We start from the raw sequence: 19,486 nt of genomic DNA, 5'->3' as shown, positions 1-19,486 counted from the left end.
GGAGCGCCGCACTGTCGGAGGGGCAGTACTGAGGGAGTGCTGCACTATTGGAGGGGCAGTACTGAGGGAGTGCTGCACTATTGGAGGGGCAGTACTGAGGGAGTGCTGCACTATTGGAGGGGCAGTACTGAGGGAGTGCTGCACTATTGGAGGGGCAGTACTGAGGGAGTGCTGCACTGTCGGAGGTGCTGTCTTTCGGATGAGACATTAAACCGAGGCCCCGTCTGCTCTTTCAGGTGGATGTAAAAGATCCCACGGCACTATTTCGAAGAAGAGCAGGGGAGTTATCCCCGGTGTCCTGGGGCCAATATTTATCCCTCAATCAACATCACTAAAACAGATTATCTGGTCATTATCACATTGCTGTTTGTGGGAGCTTGCTGTGCGCAAATTGGCTGCCGCGTTTCCCACATTAAAACAGTGACTACACTCCAAAATAAAATACTTCATTGACTGTAAAGCGCTTTGAGAAATCGTGAGGGAGTGAGAAGCGCTATAGAAATGCAGCGTGTGTTTGTTGTTAATACTAACACGGTGTGTGTGTGTCTGGGGGCTGTGCCGACCAGTCTGTGCTGTGGGGGCAGTATGTGATGGGCGGTGGGGTTCATATCCTGGATCAGACGCGCAGAGCCGCTGCTGTTGCTGTGGGTGCGGGGGCAGACTCGCCAAAACACAGCCTCCCTGAGAGACAGACAGAGACAGAGAGAGACAGAGCAAAGATCTCCTGCAGAGACCGGAGCCCAGGCACAGAGCCAGCCGGCAGACACAGACTGTGAGCAGAAACACACAGAGAGATGGAACCGACGCGTTGGGTGTGTGGCTAGAGCGCTTTCTGGTTCCCTGGACCATCCCCCGTCCACCCAAACCCCCCACCCCGGGGGCTCACCCTTCCCTCCCAAACCCCCCACCCCAGGGGCTCACTCCCTCCCTCCCAAACCCCCCACTCCAGGGGCTCACTCCCTCCCTCCCAAACCCCCCCACCCCGGGGGCTCACCCTTCCCTCCCAAACCCCCCACCCCAGGGGCTCACTTCCTCCCTCCCAAACCCCCCACCCCAGGGGCTCACTCCCTCCCTCCCAAACCCCCCACCCCAGGGGCTCACTCCCTCCCTCCCAAACCCCCCACCCCAGGGGCTCACTTCCTCCCTCCCAAACCCCCCACCCCAGGGGCTCACTCCCTCCCTCCCAAACCCCCCACCCCAGGGGCTCACTCCCTCCCTCCCAAACCCCCCACCCCAGGGGCTCACTTCCTCCCTCCCAAACCCCCCACCCCAGGGGCTCACTTCCTCCCTCCCAAACCCCCCACCCCAGGGGCTCACTTCCTCCCTCCCAAACCCCCCCCCCCCCCCCACCCCGGGGGCTCACTCCCTCCCTCCCTCGCTGAACTGGGGTGGGAGTGGGGCTGTCCTGACTCTGTGCACAGTCGATGCCTCGCAGGCGCTTTGCATGGGAGCAAAATAAACCTCCCCCCCCCAAAAAAAAAAAGTTCCTTTTGCTGTTTTTTTGCTCGATGCAATGGGCGGTGTTGTTGGTCTTTGCTGGAGCTGTGTGGGAGTGATGGAGACTACGAGCAGAGTTTGAGCAACATTCGGGCAGCAGCACCGTGCCGGAGACAGCTCGCCTCTCCAGCCCCACGGACCTGTTGGATTTAACCCGGGTCGACATGTCGCTTCTGATGCTGGCCGTCCTCACGCTGTGTTTGCTCGGGACAGGCTCGGTGCCAGCCTCCAGCGAGGAAATGAACACCGGGATTGTGAGTATATCTTTGCAAAGGGTGTGTGTGGGGTGGGTGGGGGGGACAGTTAGCAACACGCCCCGCTTACAGTTGTGCTTTGTACAATGCGCAAGGTGAGACTATTGCACACAGAGGCATCTATCTGCCCGGTGGTGTTCCAGGTGTAATTCCCACTGTATTTTCCTGCATTTTCTGATCCAGAAATACACAGTCAAACTGTAACATTGAAATACAGAATCGTTTATGGAGAGGGTGACTGAAGAGAGCTTTCAAAATAAACTCCACTGAGATTGTTTACCCAGAGCATTGGAGAGAGAGACAGAGAGAATACGATGATTTGTAGCAAACGCCGGTTTCACTGGAGCTGGAACATACATGGGCTGCCGGGCCAACTTTTGCATTTCTCTAATGTGCATTCAGGCTCCATTGCAGAATCCTGGATTAAACTGGCTCGCTGCAGATATTGATCGATGCGAGAAGCTGTTATCAAACTCTGTCTCTCTGTGTAGAGGGGAATTTTTCAGCCATTCAATCCCTTCCCCACCCCCGGGCTCCGGGTCAGTGCTGATAATCTGTGGCTGGTCCCCATTGTTTGGGTGAGGTGGAGCTTTCCTGAAGGGCCGGTAGATTGATAACACACACACACAGACAGACCAACACACACACACTCTCAGATATCCACACAGACAGAGACATAGATACACACACACACAGACACATAGACACATCCACACACTCAGGTACACTCACGACACACACAGACACCCCCACACAAACAGAGACATACACACACACACAGACACATAGACACATCCACACACTCACGACACACACAGACACCCCCCACACAAACAGAGACAAACACACACACACACACAGACCCACACACACTCTCAGATACCCACACAGGCAGAGACATAGATACACACACAGACACACACTCGCACACATAGACACAGACAGACACAGAGAGAGACACACACATTCAGACAGACACACACACACACACACACAGCAATAAACACTACACTTCACCCTCTAAAGCCTGCCCTTTGCAGATGGAGAGGGATTTGGAAGCTTTGCCACACAATATCTGATGAAGGCGACAGCTTGCTGTGTGCTGTTATTAAATCCCCCCTCCCCACAACGAGTATTTGTATAAATTCGAATATTTTTGGTACCTATTTGGCAAACCACAATTTGAAAAGGCAACTTTTTGTTTTATAAACAATTTGTGCCTTTTTAACAAATGTCTTGAAACCACAAGGTGGAAAGTGAGCCAGAAAACACTGGGGCATCCAAAGAGAATGTAGAGCGCCTTCTCGGTGACCAGCCTGCCCACCCAAGCTACCCTCCCCATCAATGGGAACACAACCCCAGTCCACCGAGCTTGCTGGCTGCATCCGTAGCCAGACTCCCATCCCCTTCTTTCATTTATTGGCTCTGGATACATTTTCAGACTTTGATTTTTTGAAATTGGTTTTTTGAATGACGTGTCAGCCATGGCTCAGTGAGTAGCACTGTCATCTCCGAGTCAGAAGGTTGTGGGTTTAAGTCCCACGCCAGAGACTTGAGCACAAAAATCTAAGCTAACACTCCAGTGCAGTGCTGAGGGAGTGCTGCACCGACAGAGGGGCAGTACTGAGGGAGTGATGCACCGTCGGAGGGGCAGTACTGAGGGAGTGATGCACTGTCGGAGGGGCACTGCTGAGGGAGCACCGCACCGACAGAGGGGCAGTACTGAGGGAGTGATGCACTGTCGGAGGGGCAGTACTGAGGGAGCACCGCACTGTCGGAGGGGCAGTACTGAGGGAGCACCGCACTGTCGGAGGGGCAGTACTGAGGGAGTGATGCACTGTCGGAGGGGCAGTACTGAGGGAGTGCTGCACCGACAGAGGGGCAGTACTGAGGGAGTGATGCACCGTCGGAGGGGCAGTACTGAGGGAACGCTGCACCGATGGAGGGGCAGTACTGAGGGAGTGATGCACCGTCGGAGGGGCAGTACCGAGAGAGGGCCACACTGTCGGAGGAGCAGTACTGAGGGAGTGATGCACCGTCGGAGGGGCAGTACTGAGAGAGGGCCACACTGTCGGAGGAGCAGTACTGAGGAAGTGCTGCACTGTCGAAGGTGCTGCCTTTTGGATGAGACGTTAAACCAAGGCCCGCTTTGCCCCCTCAGGTGGACGTAAAAGATCCCATGGCGCTATTTCGTAGAAGAGCAGGGGTGGTGTCCTGGCCAATATTTATCCCCCAATCAACATAACAAAAACAGATTATCTGGGTCATTATCATATTGCTGTTTGTGGGAGCTTGCTGTGCGCAAATTAGCTGCCACGTTTCCCACATTACAACAGTGACTACACTCCAAAAGTACTTCATTGGCTGTAAAGCGCTTTGGGATGTCCGGTGGTCGGGAAAGGTGCTATATAAATCCAACTCTTTCAAAGCTGAAGATACTGGGTGGTAAAAGTGCTCCAAATTTGAGCAGCAGCCGGCAACACGTTAGTGGGACACACCAGTGCCCGGCTAAAGGAACTGCAGTCTGTCACCTTGTTCCTTTAAAGTGGATAGAGCGGTTTCTGCTCTGCACAGTAGCATCATTATTTGCACCAACGGTCTTGTTTGGTGCCAATCCCAATACTGGGGTTGGTGGAGGTGGAGCAGAGCTCCCCCCGATGGCTCAATGTGCAATGGCACCCTAGTGGTCTTCACCTGATCAGCACAGCCCCCTCAGAGTGTGAGCAAAGTGAGACTCTTCCACATCCCCAAGCTCGGGAGCAATCCGCCATTCCTCATCGTGTGTGACTGTCAGAGTTTGGACAGGCTGGGGTGATTTTCTTTGGAACAGAGGAGGCTGAGGGAGACCTTATTGAGGTGTATGAAATTATGAGGGGCCCGGATAGATTGGATAGGACGGACCTGTTTCCCTTGTCAGAGGGCTCAACAGCCAGGGGGCATAGATTTAAAGTTATTGGTACCTGTAGGAGGTTTAGACGGGATTTGAGGGGAAATTTCTTCACCCAGAGGGTGTTGGGGGTCTGGAACTCACTGCCTGAAAGTGTGGCAGAGGCAGAAACCCTTACTGCATTTAAAAAGTATTTTGGGTATTAAGGGACTCAAGGGATGTGGGGATTGGGTGGGAAAGTGGAGTTGAGGTCAATGATCAGCTATGATCTTATTGAATGCCGGTGGACGTTCAAGGGGCTGAATGGCCGACTCCTGCTCCTAATTCTTATGTTCTTATGGACCAAGAGCTGGACAGTAGGATTAGGCTGGATGGCTCCTTTTTCCGGTCGGCACAAACACGACGGGCCGAATGGCCTCCTTCTGTGCCATAAATTTCTGTGATTCTATGTGAGTGTGCAAGAGAGAACGTGAGGAAGCATATTAGCCAGAAACAGGAAGAGAAACGCATGGAGATGCACAGCAGGTTCCTCAGGAGGAGGACGGACGGGTTGACTTTGTGGATGTACATCAGACCAAGACAGGCCTTGGTGGTCCCTTCCTGCCTTGGTCGACACCCACAGTCCAACAGCCCAATGACGCTTGCTGTTGTGAATCGAGCGTAAAGGTTAACTCCATGGAGGGGGCTCCTAGTATCCATGAAACTGCACCCCAGCCAAATGGTGCCTTTGGAGCTGGAGAGGGCAGATGAGAATACCCAAAGGAGAATAGTCTGTGTAATGTGTGCACCAGTGAGTATGCTCACAAGTTTGTGGAGCTGTTGCACTGTGAGTGGCTTAGCCAGTCACGTGATGTTCACAAGACTCAATAAAACCCCAGCCAGTTGGGTTCGAGGGATCCATGATGAGGTATGCAGTTGTGAGTCTGGTGGATGAACTGGTAATGTGTCGTGTGATTGTTAAACCTTTGCCAATAAACCAATCAGTTCTTAATAGCAATGTGTTGCTGTGAATTATTAAGCAAAGAACCCATGAAGCAAATACATTACAGTCTGCACATATTGCTTTATTTATGTTAAAACCCTTCCGAGATGAGGGAGCTCTTTGCCATTCACTGAGTTTCCCAGTAACTTTGCTCTGTGTTCAGCTTCTTCAGTTCCAATAAAATTTGTATTAGCTTTTACTTACATTTTCATCACTTACAAATATAGACAGATTATTTAATATATTAGATGTAGTGATAAATCTTTTTGGAAGTTTCTGTGGTGATTGGATGTGTCACAGCTCGATCGGCAGGCTATCACGCTCAGAATGGCAGGACGTCAATTTTCAATTAACATTTTTATCGAGTCCATTTAGCCTAATGCATTTAGTGAATGAGACAACAGTTAAATTACCATAATGTGTTAGCTGTCGCTCAGTGGGTAGCATTCTTGTGGGTTCAAGCCCACCCTTCAGAGACTTGAGCCCATAATCCAGGCTGACACTCCCAGTGTGAGTACTGAGGGAGTGCTGCACTGTCGGAGGGGCAGTACTGAGGGAGCGGCGCACTGTCGGAGGGGCAGTACTGAGGGAGTGCTGCACTGTCGGAGGGGCAGTACTGAGGGAGCGTCGCACTGTCGGAGGGGCAGTACTGAGGGAGCGTCACACTGTCGGAGGGGCAGTACTGAGGGAGCGCCGCACTGTCGGAGGGGCAGTACTGAGGGAGCGACGCACTGTCGGAGGGGCAGTATTGAGGGAGCACTGCACTGTCGGAGGGGCAGTACTGAGAGAGCGCCGGACTGTCGGAGGGGCAGTACTGATGGAGCACTGCACTGTCGGAGGGGCAGTACTGAGGGAGCGCCGCACTGTCGGAGGGGCAGTACTGAGGGAGTGTTGCACTGTTGGAGGTGTCATTTTTTAGATAAGAGTTAAACCGAAGCCCCATCTGCTCTCTCAGGTGGACATAAAAGATCCCATGGTACTATTTCGAGGAAGAGCAGGGGAGTTAACCCCAATATTTATCCCTCAATAAACATAACAAAAACAGATGATCTGGTCATTATCACATTGCTGTTTGTGGGAGCTTGCTGTGCACAAACTGCGTGCCCTGTTTCCCACATTGACTACACTTCAAAAAGTACTTCATTGAGCGTAAAGCACTTTGGGACGTCCTGAGGTTGTGAAAGATGGTGGATAAATGCAAGTCCTTTCCTTCCATGATTTAAATATCAAAACCTATAGCAACTTACAACGCTGTGCATTTAAAATTCTAACTGGCTCTTCACATGATTTGCAGTTTGTGGGTGTTTTGTAGAGCCTTGCCCCTCTTTATTGTGGGTCACAAAGTGTTCTGCTCTCGTACAGAAAGGTTTTAGCCACTTTCTGATTTCTCCTTTTCAAATTTGGACCGCATAAATTGAGCAGGGTGTTTGGAAGCCGCCATGCTGTTACACTAACCGCTGCCCCTGTGTGATGCATGTCATCTGCACATTTTGCAAAAATCAACTCGGGTTTATTGAGTGCTGCAATAATGATTCAATAGCACCTCCTTGTGCCGACAAAGAAATTGCAGAAAACCTCTGAACTATTTCTACACGGCTTTTCTAAGACAGTGGAGTTTAAAAGTGGCTGTGTAGCAATTAAAGTGACCTTTTCCACACACCTAAGTAGGTAGACAGAGCCTCGGTCTCATCTGAAAGACGACACCTCCGACAGTGCAGCGCTCCCTCAGTACTGCCCCTCCAACAGTGCAGCACTCCCTCAGTACTGCCCCTCCGACAGTGCAGCACTCCCTCAGTACTGCCCCTCCGACAGTGCGGCACTCCCTCAGTACTGCCCCTCCGACAGTGCGGCACTCCCTCAGTACTGCCCCTCCGACAGTGCAGCACTCCCTCAGTACTGCCCCTCCGACAGTGCAGCACTCCCTCAGTACTGCCCCTCCGATAGTGCGGCACTCCCTCAATACTGCCCCTCCGACAGTGCGGCACTCTCTCAGTACTGCCCCTCCGACAGTGCAGCGCTCCCTCAGTACTGCCCCTCTGACAGTGAGGGTTTGATTAGGGGGATCAAGGGGTATGACGAGAAAGCAGGAAGGGGGTACTGAAGTTGCATGTTCAGCCATGAACTCATTGAATGGCGGTGCAGACTAGAAGGGCTGAATGGCCTACTCCTGCACCTATTTTCTATGTTTCTATGTTTGCTCAGTACTGCCCCTCCGACAGTGCAGCGCTCCCTCAGTACTGCCCCTCCGACAGTGCAGCACTCCCTCAGTACTACCCCTCCGACAGTGCAGCACTCCCTCAGTACTGCCCCTCCGACAGTGCGGCACTCCCTCAGTACTGCCCCTCCGACAGTGCGGCACTCCCTCAGTACTGCCCCTCCGACAGTGCAGCACTCCCTCAGTACTGCCCCTCCGACAGTGCAGCACTCCCTCAGTACTGCCCCTCCGACAGTGCAGCACTCCCTCAGTACTGCCCCTCCGACAGTGCAGCGCTCCCTCAGTACTGCCCCTCCGACAGTGCAGCACTCCCTCAGTACTGCCCCTCCGACAGTGCAGCGCTCCCTCAGCACTGCCCCTCCGACAGTGCAGCACTCCCTCAGTACTGCACTGGGAGTGTCCGCTCAGAGTATGTGCTGACGTCTGTGGGGTGAGATTTGAACCCACGACCTTCTGACACAGAGGTGAGAGTGCGACCCACTGAACCACAGCTGACACATGATTGATTTGTTCTGACATTGTACTCAAAGGAAAAACGTAATGAAATTCCCTTCCTTTCAAATATTTTAATACATCAGCTTGCTCTGTAATACAGAAGGGAATAAAATGAGTTCGGTCTCCAGATTAAGATTGCTGCTTTCGAGACCGAGACCTGACACTGGGACGGGGTGGGGCATGGGTTAATAATTATCTTGTGTTCTAAAGCTACCTCCTGATGTAAGATCCAATGTTGGAAGGATAATATTGCTGTGTTGTGGGATACTTTACCGAACGCAGGAGATAAAGATTATTCTTATCAGCAAGTGCTTCATGGTGTGTAATCTTATCCGTGACCTTGTACAAAGAATTAGTCTGTAAATATTACCGAACATCCGGCACAATCAACATGACTCTGGCCTGCTGTGACCCATTCCCTCGACTATGCCCCGCGTCTCTCCCCTTTGAAAGCCTACAGAAGTCTGTGAGGAGTTTCAACTTATTACCAATTCTTCGTTTTGAAATCTTTCGAGCTGAGCTCCACTCCATCAGTAATTGGGTGAATTTTGAATGATGGCCAAGGGAGATTTGGAAAATCAAACAGCATTGGCAAACTCCAGAAATGTCCTCTCCATCCAATTAATTGGCAAATCTGAACGGCAGACTAACTGCAGAACCTACACCTCAACTCCAACTTCACCCTCGCTCCTGTTGAGTTCCAAAGAGGATGGTTTGCAAGGGGGTTGGAGTACAAGAGTAAGGAAGTCTTGCTATAGTAGTACAAGGCCTTGGTGAGACCACACCCGGAGTACTGTGCACAGTTTTGGTCTCCTTATCTAAGGAAGAATACACTTGCCTTGGAGGGGTACAACGGAATTCACTAGATTGATTCCTGGGATGAGAGGGCTGTCTTGCGATAGATTGTGTAGAATGGGTCTATACTCTGTAGCAGAATGAGAGGTGATCTCATTGAAACAAACAAGATTCTGAGGGGGATTGACAGGGTAGATGCTGAGAGGATGTTTCCCTCGGTCTGGGGAGTCTAGAACCAGGGGTCACAGTCTCAGGATAAGGGGTCAACCATTTAGGACTGAGATGAGGAGGAATTTCTTCACTCAGAGGGTGGTGAATCTTTGGAATTCTCTGCCCCAGAGGGTTGTGGACGCTGAGTCTCTGAATATATTCAAGGCTCAGATTGATAGATATTTGGACTCTGGGGGAATTGAGGGATATGGGGATCGGGCGAGAAAGTGGAGTTGAGGTCAATGATCAGCCATGATCTCATTGAATGGCGGAGCAGGCTCGAGGGGCCATAGGGTCTACTCCTGCTCCTATTTCTTATGTTCTTATGTTTGTCTCCCTGCTTTCTACTGCAACCGATGGGTTTTCCTGTTACTGAATCTTAAGCAGCCTTAGAATGGGCAAATGCAAGACCAGTGCGAGATTCTGTGGACGTTTACAGACAGCCGGGTCCCAACTATTTTGAAGGAGACGTGACTATTCCAACGCACTCCTGGCTGGGCTCCCACATTCGACCCTACGTAAACTAGAGGTGATCCAAAACTCGGCTGTCCCATGTCCTAACTCGCACCAAGTCCCGCTCACCCATCACCCCCTGTGCTCACTGCCCCGTGTCCTAACTCGCACCAAGTCCCGCTCACCCATCACCCCCTGTGCTCACTGCCCCGTGTCCTAACTCGCACCAAGTCCCGCTCACCCATCACCCCCTGTGCTCACTGCCCCATGTCCTAACTCGCACAGAGTCCCAGTTACCCATCACCCCCTGTGCTCACTGACCTACATTGGCTCCCAGTTAAGCAACACCTCGATTTCAAAATTCTCATCCTTGTTTTCAGATCCCTCCATGGCCCTCGCCGCTCCCTATCTCTGTAATCTCCTCCAACCCTACAACCCCCCGAGATCTCTGCGCTCCTCTAATTCTGCTCTCCTGAGCATCCCTGATTATAATCGCTCCACCATCGGTGGCCGTGCCTTCTGTTGCCCGGGCCCCGAGCTCTGGAACTCCCTCCCTAAACCTCTCCAACTCTCTCCTCCTTCAAGACGCTCCTTAAAACCTACCTCTTTGACCAAGCTTTTGGTCACCTGCCTAATTTCTCCTTATGTGGCTCGGTGTCAAATTTATTTGTTTTGTCTCATAACCCTCCTGTGAAGCGCCTTGGGATGTTTTACTACGTTAAAGGCGCTATATAAATACAAGTTGTTGAGATTGGGAGGAAGACCGCTTCAGACTGTGAATCACTACGCCTGGGATTTGCCTCTGAGTATAAAAGTACTATTTCGTGAGCGAATACAGGATGCTTTGCAATCCTGGGGAGAGTCGCCCATTGCTCGATAAGGAATTACATTGAATTTAACAGCCCAGAAACAGGCCATTGGGCCCCACCGCTCCGTGCCGATGTTTATGCTCCACACCAGCCCCCTCCCACCCCTCTCCATCTCACCATATCCTTCTATTCCTTTCTCCCTCCTGTGTTTATCCAGCTTCCCCTTAAATACATCGATACTATTCACCTCAACCCCTCCCTGTGGCAGCGAGTTCCACATTCTCACCACTCTCTGGGTAAAGAAGTTTCTCCTGAATTCCCCATTGGGTTTATTAGTGACTGTCGTATATTGATGGCCCCTAGTTCTAGTCTCTCCCACAAGTGGAAACATCCTCTCTACCTGTACCCTCTCAAACCCCTTCATAATCTTCCAGACCTCTATCAGGTCACCCCCTCAGTCTTTTCTAGAGAAAAGAGCCCTAGTCTGTTCGATCTTTCCTGATAGTTATAACCTCTCAGTTCTGGTATCACCCTTGTAAATCTTTTTTGCACCCTCTCCAGTGCGTCTACATCCTTTTTGTAATATAGAGACCAGAACTGTGCGCTGACCAATGTTCAATACAAGTCTAACAAAGCTTTTCAGTTGTATCGCTCTAGAATTGGAGCCCCGTACTGTTGGAGGGGCAGTACTGAGGGAGAGCCGCACTGTCAGAGGGGCAGTACTGAGGGAGAGCCGCACTGTCGGAGGGCAGTACTGAGGGAGTGCCGCACTGTTGGAGGGGCAGTACTGAGGGAGTGCCGCACTGTTGGAGGGGCAGTACTGAGGGAGTGCCGTACTGTTGGAGGGGCAGTACTGAGGGAGTGCCGCACTGTTGGAATGGCAGTACTGAGGGAGTGCCACATTGTCGGAGGGGGCAGTACTGAGGGAGTGCCGCACTGTCGGAGGGCAGTACTGAGGGAGTGCCGCATTGTCGGAGGGGGCAGTACTGAGGGAGTGCCCCACTGTCAGAGAGGCAGTACTGGAGGAGCGCAGCACTGTCGGAGGGGCAGTACTGAGGAGTGCTGTACTGTCGGAGGGCAGTACTGGAGGAGCGCAGCACTGTCGGAGGGGCAGTACTGAGGAGTGCTGTACTGTCGGAGGGCAGTACTGAGGTGCCGTCTTTCGGATGAGATGTTAAACCGAGGCCTCATATGCTCTCTCAGACAGAGGTAAAAGGTCCCAGGGCACTATATTGAAGAAGAGCAGGGGAGTTATCCCCTGGGGCCAATATTTATCTCTCTAATAACATCACTAAAACAGATTATCTGGTCATTATCACATTGCTGTTTGTGGGAGCTTGCTGTGCACAAGTTGTCTGCCGCGTTTCCCACATTACAACAGTGACTACACTCCAAAAGTACTTCATTTGCTGTAAAGTGCTTTGAGACGTCCGGTGGTCATGAAAGACGCTATATAAATGCAAGTCTTTCATGTAATTTCTCGCTCACTTGGTCTCTCTCTAATGGCTTTCCGTACTCTTAAAAATTGTTGCATTCTCTTTAAATGCAAGTTGCTGATCCTCCATCATTCACTCCGCACGACCTGCTTAATATCAGTTGGCAATTCAACAGTTAATACTTTTAATATGTTTCTAACTCCTCATGACCATAATCTCTCCGCACAAGGGATTAAAGGGCATCGTTTATTAATCTTCCAATGTCTGTTTTAATCTGCAATTGGAGCCGACTGATTAGAGACGGCATTTTCAGAGTTGCTTTGAGCAGACCCAGAGAGTGTTGCAGTTTAACATGTGTGTGGGCGTGTTTATTACTGTAGCCAGCTGTGTAACCTCCTCCGACCCTACAGCCTTCCGCAATCACTGCACTCCTCCAATTCTGGCCTCTTGTGTATCCCCAGTTTAGTCGCTCCACCATCGGGGGCCATGCCTTCAACCACCTGGGCCCCAAGCTCTGCAATTCCCTCCCTAAACCTCTCTGCCTCTCTCTCCTCCTTTAAGTTTCTCCTTAGCATAAACTAAGACCATCTATTTCCACCTCTATAACATCGACCATCTCCGCCCTTGCCTCAGCTCATCCGCTGCTGAAACCCTCATCCGTGCCTTTGTTACCTCCAGACTTGACTATTCCAACGCACTCCTGGCTGGCCTCCCACATTCTACCTGACGTAAACTAGAGATGATCCAAAACTCGGCTGCCCGTGTCCTAACTCGCACCAAGTCCCGCTCACCCATCACCCCCTGTGCTCACTGCCCTGTGTCCTAACTCGCACCGAGTCCCGCTCACCCATCACCCCCTGTGCTCACTGCCCTGTGTCCTAACTCGCACCGAGTCCCGCTCACCCATCACCCCCTGTGCTCACTGCCCTGTGTCCTAACTCGCACCGAGTCCCGCTCACCCATCACCCCCTGTGCTCGCTGCCCCGTGTCCTAACTCGCACCCAGTCCCGCTCACCCATCACCCCCTGTGCTCACTGCCCCGTGTCCTAACTCGCACCGAGTCCCGCTCACCCATCACCCCCTGTGCTCGCTGACCTACATTGGCTCCCGGTTAAGCAACACTTCGATTTCAAAATTCTCATCCTTGTTTCCAAATCCCTCCATGGCCCTCGCCCCTCCCTATCTCTGTAATCTCCTCCAGCCCCACAACCCCCCCGAGACGTCTGCTCTCCTCTAATTCTGCCCTCTTGAGCATCCCCGATTGTAATCTCTCCACCATCGGTGGCCGTGCCTTCAGCTGCCTGGGCCCCAAGCTCTGGAACTCCCTCCCTAAACTTCTCCGCCTCGCTACCTCTCTCTCCTCCTTCAAGACGCTCCTTAAAACCTATCTCTGTGACCAGTCACCTGCCCTAATATCTCCTTATGTGGCTCTGTGTCAAATTTTTGTCCGATAGTGCCTTGGGGTGTTTTACAATGTTAAAGGCACTATATAAATACAAGTTGTTGTAATAGGTGTAGTCAAGATAAACTATTTCTTTGGCGGGGGGGTGGGGCAGGTTCTTTCCATTCCTTTGCCCATTTTTTGATTGGTTTGCAGGTGAATCACACCCACTGCCCCCTGGCTGTCCCGGTGATGGAATTTCCAAAGTGGAGTGGATGTGCTACTTTGCTGAGGAGCTCCTGCCCCCTGTTGAGCGGACTGGGTAATGCAAGACTTGGGCTGGGAGGAATTGGATGGTCAATGTAATGCCGGCAATGAAATGGCATGGGGGTTGTGAAACAATGTTCTCTCGAACTTTACCTTATGCGCGGTCAATTGAAATTTGCCACGGGCTGTCCCTTCCCGCGGCAGGAACTGGTGAGCCGCCCTACACGGGGTCCTCCCGATTGATGTGTGGCCGCGCCCCTTAGGGGGCAACACAAGAACATAACCTAATAGGAGCAGGAGTCGGCCATTCGGCCCTTCAAGCCTGCTCCGCCATTCAATAAGATCATGGCTGATCTGATCATGGACTCAGCTCCACTTCCCTGCCCTCTCTCCATGACCCTCAACTTTCTCATCATTCAAAAATCTATCTCCGTCTTAAATATATTCGATGGCCCAGCCTCCACAGCTCTCTGAGGTAGAGAATTCCACAGAATTACAACCCTCTGACAGACAAAATTTCTCTTCATTTCCGTTGTAAATGGACAACCCCTTATTCTGTATATCTTGTAGAAAATGGATAAAGACGTTCTTCCCTATGAGGAATGCCCAGTCATGTTGACTTGCTGTATGGAGAAATTATCTCTCCTGTTCAACACCTCAACAGCAAAGAAATTGGTAGAAGGATTGGAGGGGAGTCGAAGGGGACCTTCATTTCACCCAGAGGGTGGTGGGGGTCTGGAACTCACGGCCTGAAAGGGTGGTAGAGGCAGAAACCCTCACCACATTTAAAAAGTACTTGGATGTGTACCTGAAGTGCCGTAACCTACAGGGCTACGGACCGAGAGCTGGAAAGTGGGATTAGGCTGGGTAGCTGTTGGTCGGCCGGCACGGACACGATGGGCCGAAATGGCCTCCTTCTGTGCTGTAAATTTCTCTGATACTACAACAACAACTTGCATTTATATGGTGCCTTTAACGTAACAAAGCTGAGAAACTAGAACCGGTGAAAGAGCAAAAGGGATTTAGATGTCCAGGTACACAAATCAGTAAAAGCTAGAACACAGCTACAAAAAGAATCAAAGAGGCGAATGGAATGTTGGCCTCTCACTTCGGCAGGCTGGGATACAAGGGATGGGACTGATGTCACAGTTATACAGAGCCTTGGCTCTGGCAATGCCCCTCAGGAAGGATATTGCGACCTTGGGAGCAACGCCGATTCCCCAGACTAACGCCGGGGTTAAAAGGATTAAATTATGGGGACACGATGCAGACACTCGAGTTGTATTGCCTTCAATTTAGAAGATTGAAGGGTGATTTATTCAAAGTGTTTAAAATAATAAATCGATTTGATAGGGTAGCTCGAGAGAAATGATTTCCTCTGATGGGGGAATCTCAAGCAAGGTGACATCATCTTAAAATTAACACAAAGTGAGTCTGCAGGTACAGCAAGTGATCAGGGAGGCAAAGAGGGATGGAGTATAAAAGCAGAGAAGTCCTGCTCCAACTGTACAGGGTATTGGTGAGGCCACACCTGGAATACTGCGTACAGTTTTGGTCTCTGTATTTAAGGAAGGATATACTTGCATTGGAGGCAGTTCAGAGAAGGTTCACTAGGTTGATTCTGGAGATGAGGGTGTTGACTTATCCAAGGTTGAGCAGTCTGGGCCTATACTCATTGGAGTTTAGAAGAATGAGAGGTGATCTTATCGAAATTTAAGGGGGCTTGACAGGGTAGATGCAGAGAGGATGTTTCCCCTCGTGGGGGAATCTAGAACTAGGGGGCATAGTTTGATAATAAGGGGTCCCCATTTAAAACAGAGATGAGGAGGAATTTCTTCTCTCTGAGGGTTGTGAATCTTTGGAATTCTCTACCCCAGAGAGTTGTGAAGGCTGAGTCATTGAATATATTCAAGATGGAGATAGACAGATTTTTGAATTTCAGGGGAGTGAAGGGTTATGGGGGAGTGGGTAGGGAAGTGGAGTTGAGGCCAAGATCAGATCAGCCATGATCTTATTGAATGGCGGAGCAGGCTCGAGGGGCCAAATGGCCGACTCCTGTTCCTTATGTTCTTGTGTAAAGCCAGGCCCTTCAGGGGTGATGACAGGAAGCCCTTCTTCACACAGAGTGTAGTGGGAATCTGGAACTCTCTCCCCCAGAAACATAGAAACATAGAAAATAGGTGCAGGAGTAGGCCATTCGGCCCTTCGAGCCTGCACCACCATTCAATGAGCTCATGGCTGATCATTCACCTCAGTACCCCTTTCCTGCTTTCTCCCCATGCCCCTTGAACCCTTTAGCCATAAGGGCCATATCTAACTCCCGTTTGAATATAACGTGGCGGATATCTTGGCGTATCCAAGAAGTCGGTTGTGCTGGGGATCAAGTGAAAATTTTCAAGATTGAGGTCAATAGATTTTTGTTGGGTAAGGGCATCAAGGGATATGGGTCAAGGGCGGGTAAATGGGGTTGAGATACAGATCAGTTGTCATCTAATTGAATGACGGAGCAGGCTCGAGGGGCTGAATGGCCTCCTCCTATTCCTGTGTCCCAAGGCGTTTCAGTCCTCTCATCATCACAGGCGGTCCCTCGAACGAGGATGACTTGCTTCCATGTGTTCACAGGGGTTTCGATGAAGGACCCGATGTTCCAGATCCTGAACTTCAATTGAGGGGGTGGAAGATGCCTGTGTGTGGATTTTTTTAACGTGGGGTGACCGTTGCACACCAGCCACCACACGGGCTTGAGCTAGGTCTTTATCCAGTGGCAAGGGTTAACCAGGACAACGGGAGACCTGCTCTGCTGCACGGACCTAGTGCGCTCACATATCGCAGTGTGGGCTGGGCCCGTGCTGCCCCTGGGCCCTCGCCTCTTCTGGGCCCCGTACCCTCATTTGATGCACCTTCGCCACGATCTCTCGCCGCTCCTCGGCCACAAACATTTACCGCATCTCCGCCACGATCTCTCAGCACTCCTACGCCACTATCTCTTGCCGCACCTGTGCCACAAACTCTCGCCGCTCATCCACCCCGACCTTCCCATCTCTGTACCAGGGCCCCACCAATGTTCCTGCCCACGCTCCAAAATGGCGACCAGGGTTTTGATGACGTCACCCAGTCGCCCATCTCAAAATCGTCGTACACTTGGAGCAGCTCGCGCTGGAGCATCGTGGCCCCCCGGCCTGCGAGAGAACAGCTCCGCAGGTCGGGCTATAGAAGAGCTGGAGCAACATACCACTTCAGTCCTCTAACTTGCTTTCATAAGAACATAAGAAATTCGGCCCCTCGAGTCTGCTCCGCCATTCAATAAGATCAAAGCTGATCTGATCATGGTCTCAGCTCCACTTCCCTGTCCGCTCCTCATAACCCTTTACTCCCTTATCGCTTAAAAATCTGACTATCTCCACCTTAAATATATTCAATGACCCAGCCTCCACAGCTCTCTGGGGCAGAGAATTCCACCGATTTACAACCCTCTGAGAGAAGAAATTCCTCCTCATCTCAGTTTTAAATGGGTGGCCCCTTATTCTGAGACTATGTCCCCTCATTTTAGTTTCCCCTATGAGTGGAAACATCCTCTCTGCATCCACCTTGTCGAGCCCCCTCATTATCTTATATGTTTCGATAAGATCACCTCTCATTCTTCTGAACACCAATGTGTATAGGCCCAACCTACTCAACCTATCTTCATAAGTCAGCCCCCTCATCTCCAGAATCAACCTAGTGAACCTTCTCTGAACAGCCTCCAATGCCAGTATATTAATTTCATTCATTTGAATTTCCCACGCCTGTCCCCATTCCCCCCTCTCCTCCCGCCCCCTCAGTTGTCTATCCGGGGGGCGTTGAGCCAGGCTGTGTTACGGTTCAATGTGTAACCGTATCATTGCCAATCCTTAGCCCCAGCCATCTACACAAGTCACTGGTCAGCTTATGAGCCAGATAGTTGAACTCGCCCTGCTCAGTTAACCAGACCAGGCCTGCTCCTATCGGCTGAGATCTGTTAAAGGTATCGACCGTTGATCAAAACTGGGACATTTTCAGATTGACACAGCTCATTACCCTATCGAGCTTTTGATGATTCTAAATGTTCTCCAACAGAATACTGAGAATAAAACCACCACGCTTGCCCTCAATTGGGGACCCAGTGGTCTGTTCCCGATTTACTATTTACTGGACCTTTATGTGAGTTGAACTCCTGTTTACTGATAACTTAATTGTGAACACTACTCCAGGCTTATTGCTGACTCTCCCATTACTGGCAATTAAAAGTCAACCACGTGCCCCCTTGTTAAAGGGGCACAACCAATAAAAACCTGTAAAATAACGGGAAAAAATTGAACTGAACTGTAACAAATTAAATTTAAATTCTATTTTGAGGTGATGACGCACTCCAGTCCCTCAAGCACCCACCTCTCGCGGAAGGCCGCGAGCGTATCGGTGGACACCCTGTGATCCATCTCCAGGGGCACCCTGGCTTGGATATAACCGAGGGCTGAACGACCCCCTCGACCGCCCGCTGCCTGGCCCGGTTAATGGCCCCCTTGGCCATGCCCAGGAGCAGTCCTACGAGGAGGCCTTCCGACCTGCCCGCTCCCCTCCGCACAGGGTAGGCATGTTGCTGCTATCTGACCTTCATTCCATCCATTAGCTGAAGTCATGTTTGACAGCTCTAATACTAAACGTAGTAACCACTTAACTTTATAACAAGTATGCTAATTGGTTGCATTACAATCTTGATCTCCGCCCCCCCCCACTTCATTTGCTTTGCCTAACCTGACACTGCAGCCAGGCTCCTGTCCAGCTGTATAAAGAGAGCGTGCGATCAGGCCCCTGTGGGGCTCGGTTTGGCAAGTTAAACGGCAATTCACGCCATTGCAAGAGACAATGCGGCCAGTAATGGGGCCATCAACACCTGTTAATGGCGCATTCAAGGACAGTCACAGGGGCAGTCAGGGACGATCGACTGGCAAGGGACCTTTTGTTTCAAACAGCAGCTCATGCTGGAGGAGTGGAGGCACACACTCAGCCGGAGTTTGCAGAGATGAGCAAAATACCTGCAGAAATTGCAGAAATGAATGCTGGGGGAAATTGCTGGAAGCTGAAGTTCAGCGAGTTCATGTGGAGCACGTATACAGTTCATACACCAGGACGCCACCGATAATGATGAAAGTGCTCCTCAATGGCATCCCAGTATCAATGGAGCTAGACACGGGGGCAAGCCAGTCCCTGATGGGTATCAAACAGTTCGAAAAGTTATGGGCGTCCAAGGCCAGGAGCCAAAATTATCGCCGATTGACACACAGCTACGGAGTTACACAAAGCAGATCATTGCGGTGCTAGGCAGCGCCCCGGTAGTCGTGACCCACAAAGATTCGGAGAACAGACTGCCACTCTGGGTTGTCCCAGGGTACGGTCCTGCACTACTGGGGAGGAGTTGGCTTGCTGTCATGAACTGGAAATGGGGCGATGTCAATGCAATTTCCTCTGTGGAGCGAGTATCATGCTCACAGGTCCTGGACAAATTTGACTCATTATTTCAACCCGGCATTGGCACTTTCATGGGGGCCAAGGTAGTGATTCACATAAACCCGGACACCAGGCCAGTACACCACAAGGCCAGAGCGGTGCCGTACGTGATGCGGGAAAAGATAGAAGGCGAATTGGACCGCCTGCTGAGAGAAGGTCAGTCTGTGACCTGTCCTTTATTCCTTAGCACTCAAGTGATGAAGGTGGGTGGAGCTTCCCCTTTTGTACCTGAAGGTCCAGGTTAGGAGTGTCTCCCACCTAGTGGTCAGTGTTCTCACAGTG

The 19,486-nt window shown here is 51.2% G+C and overlaps 1 protein-coding gene across 1 annotated transcript in view; it reads left to right on the top strand.

Moving 5' to 3' along the window:
* The first annotated feature begins 1,668 nt into the window (after positions 1–1,668).
* mmp17a (matrix metallopeptidase 17a) overlaps positions 1,669–19,486 on the top strand; it is a 115,792-nt gene continuing 97,974 nt past the window's right edge. The window contains exon 1 of the mRNA XM_070886411.1: positions 1,669–1,751. Coding sequence (XP_070742512.1) covers positions 1,674–1,751 — 78 coding nt within the window. The 5' untranslated portion in view covers positions 1,669–1,673. The remainder of the gene's footprint in view (positions 1,752–19,486) is intronic.

The sequence above is a fragment of the Pristiophorus japonicus genome, chromosome 8 (assembly GCF_044704955.1).
Source record: "Pristiophorus japonicus isolate sPriJap1 chromosome 8, sPriJap1.hap1, whole genome shotgun sequence".
In the NCBI taxonomy this organism is placed as follows: domain Eukaryota; kingdom Metazoa; phylum Chordata; class Chondrichthyes; family Pristiophoridae; genus Pristiophorus; species Pristiophorus japonicus.
This window is presented reverse-complemented; position numbering and strand designations above follow the sequence as displayed.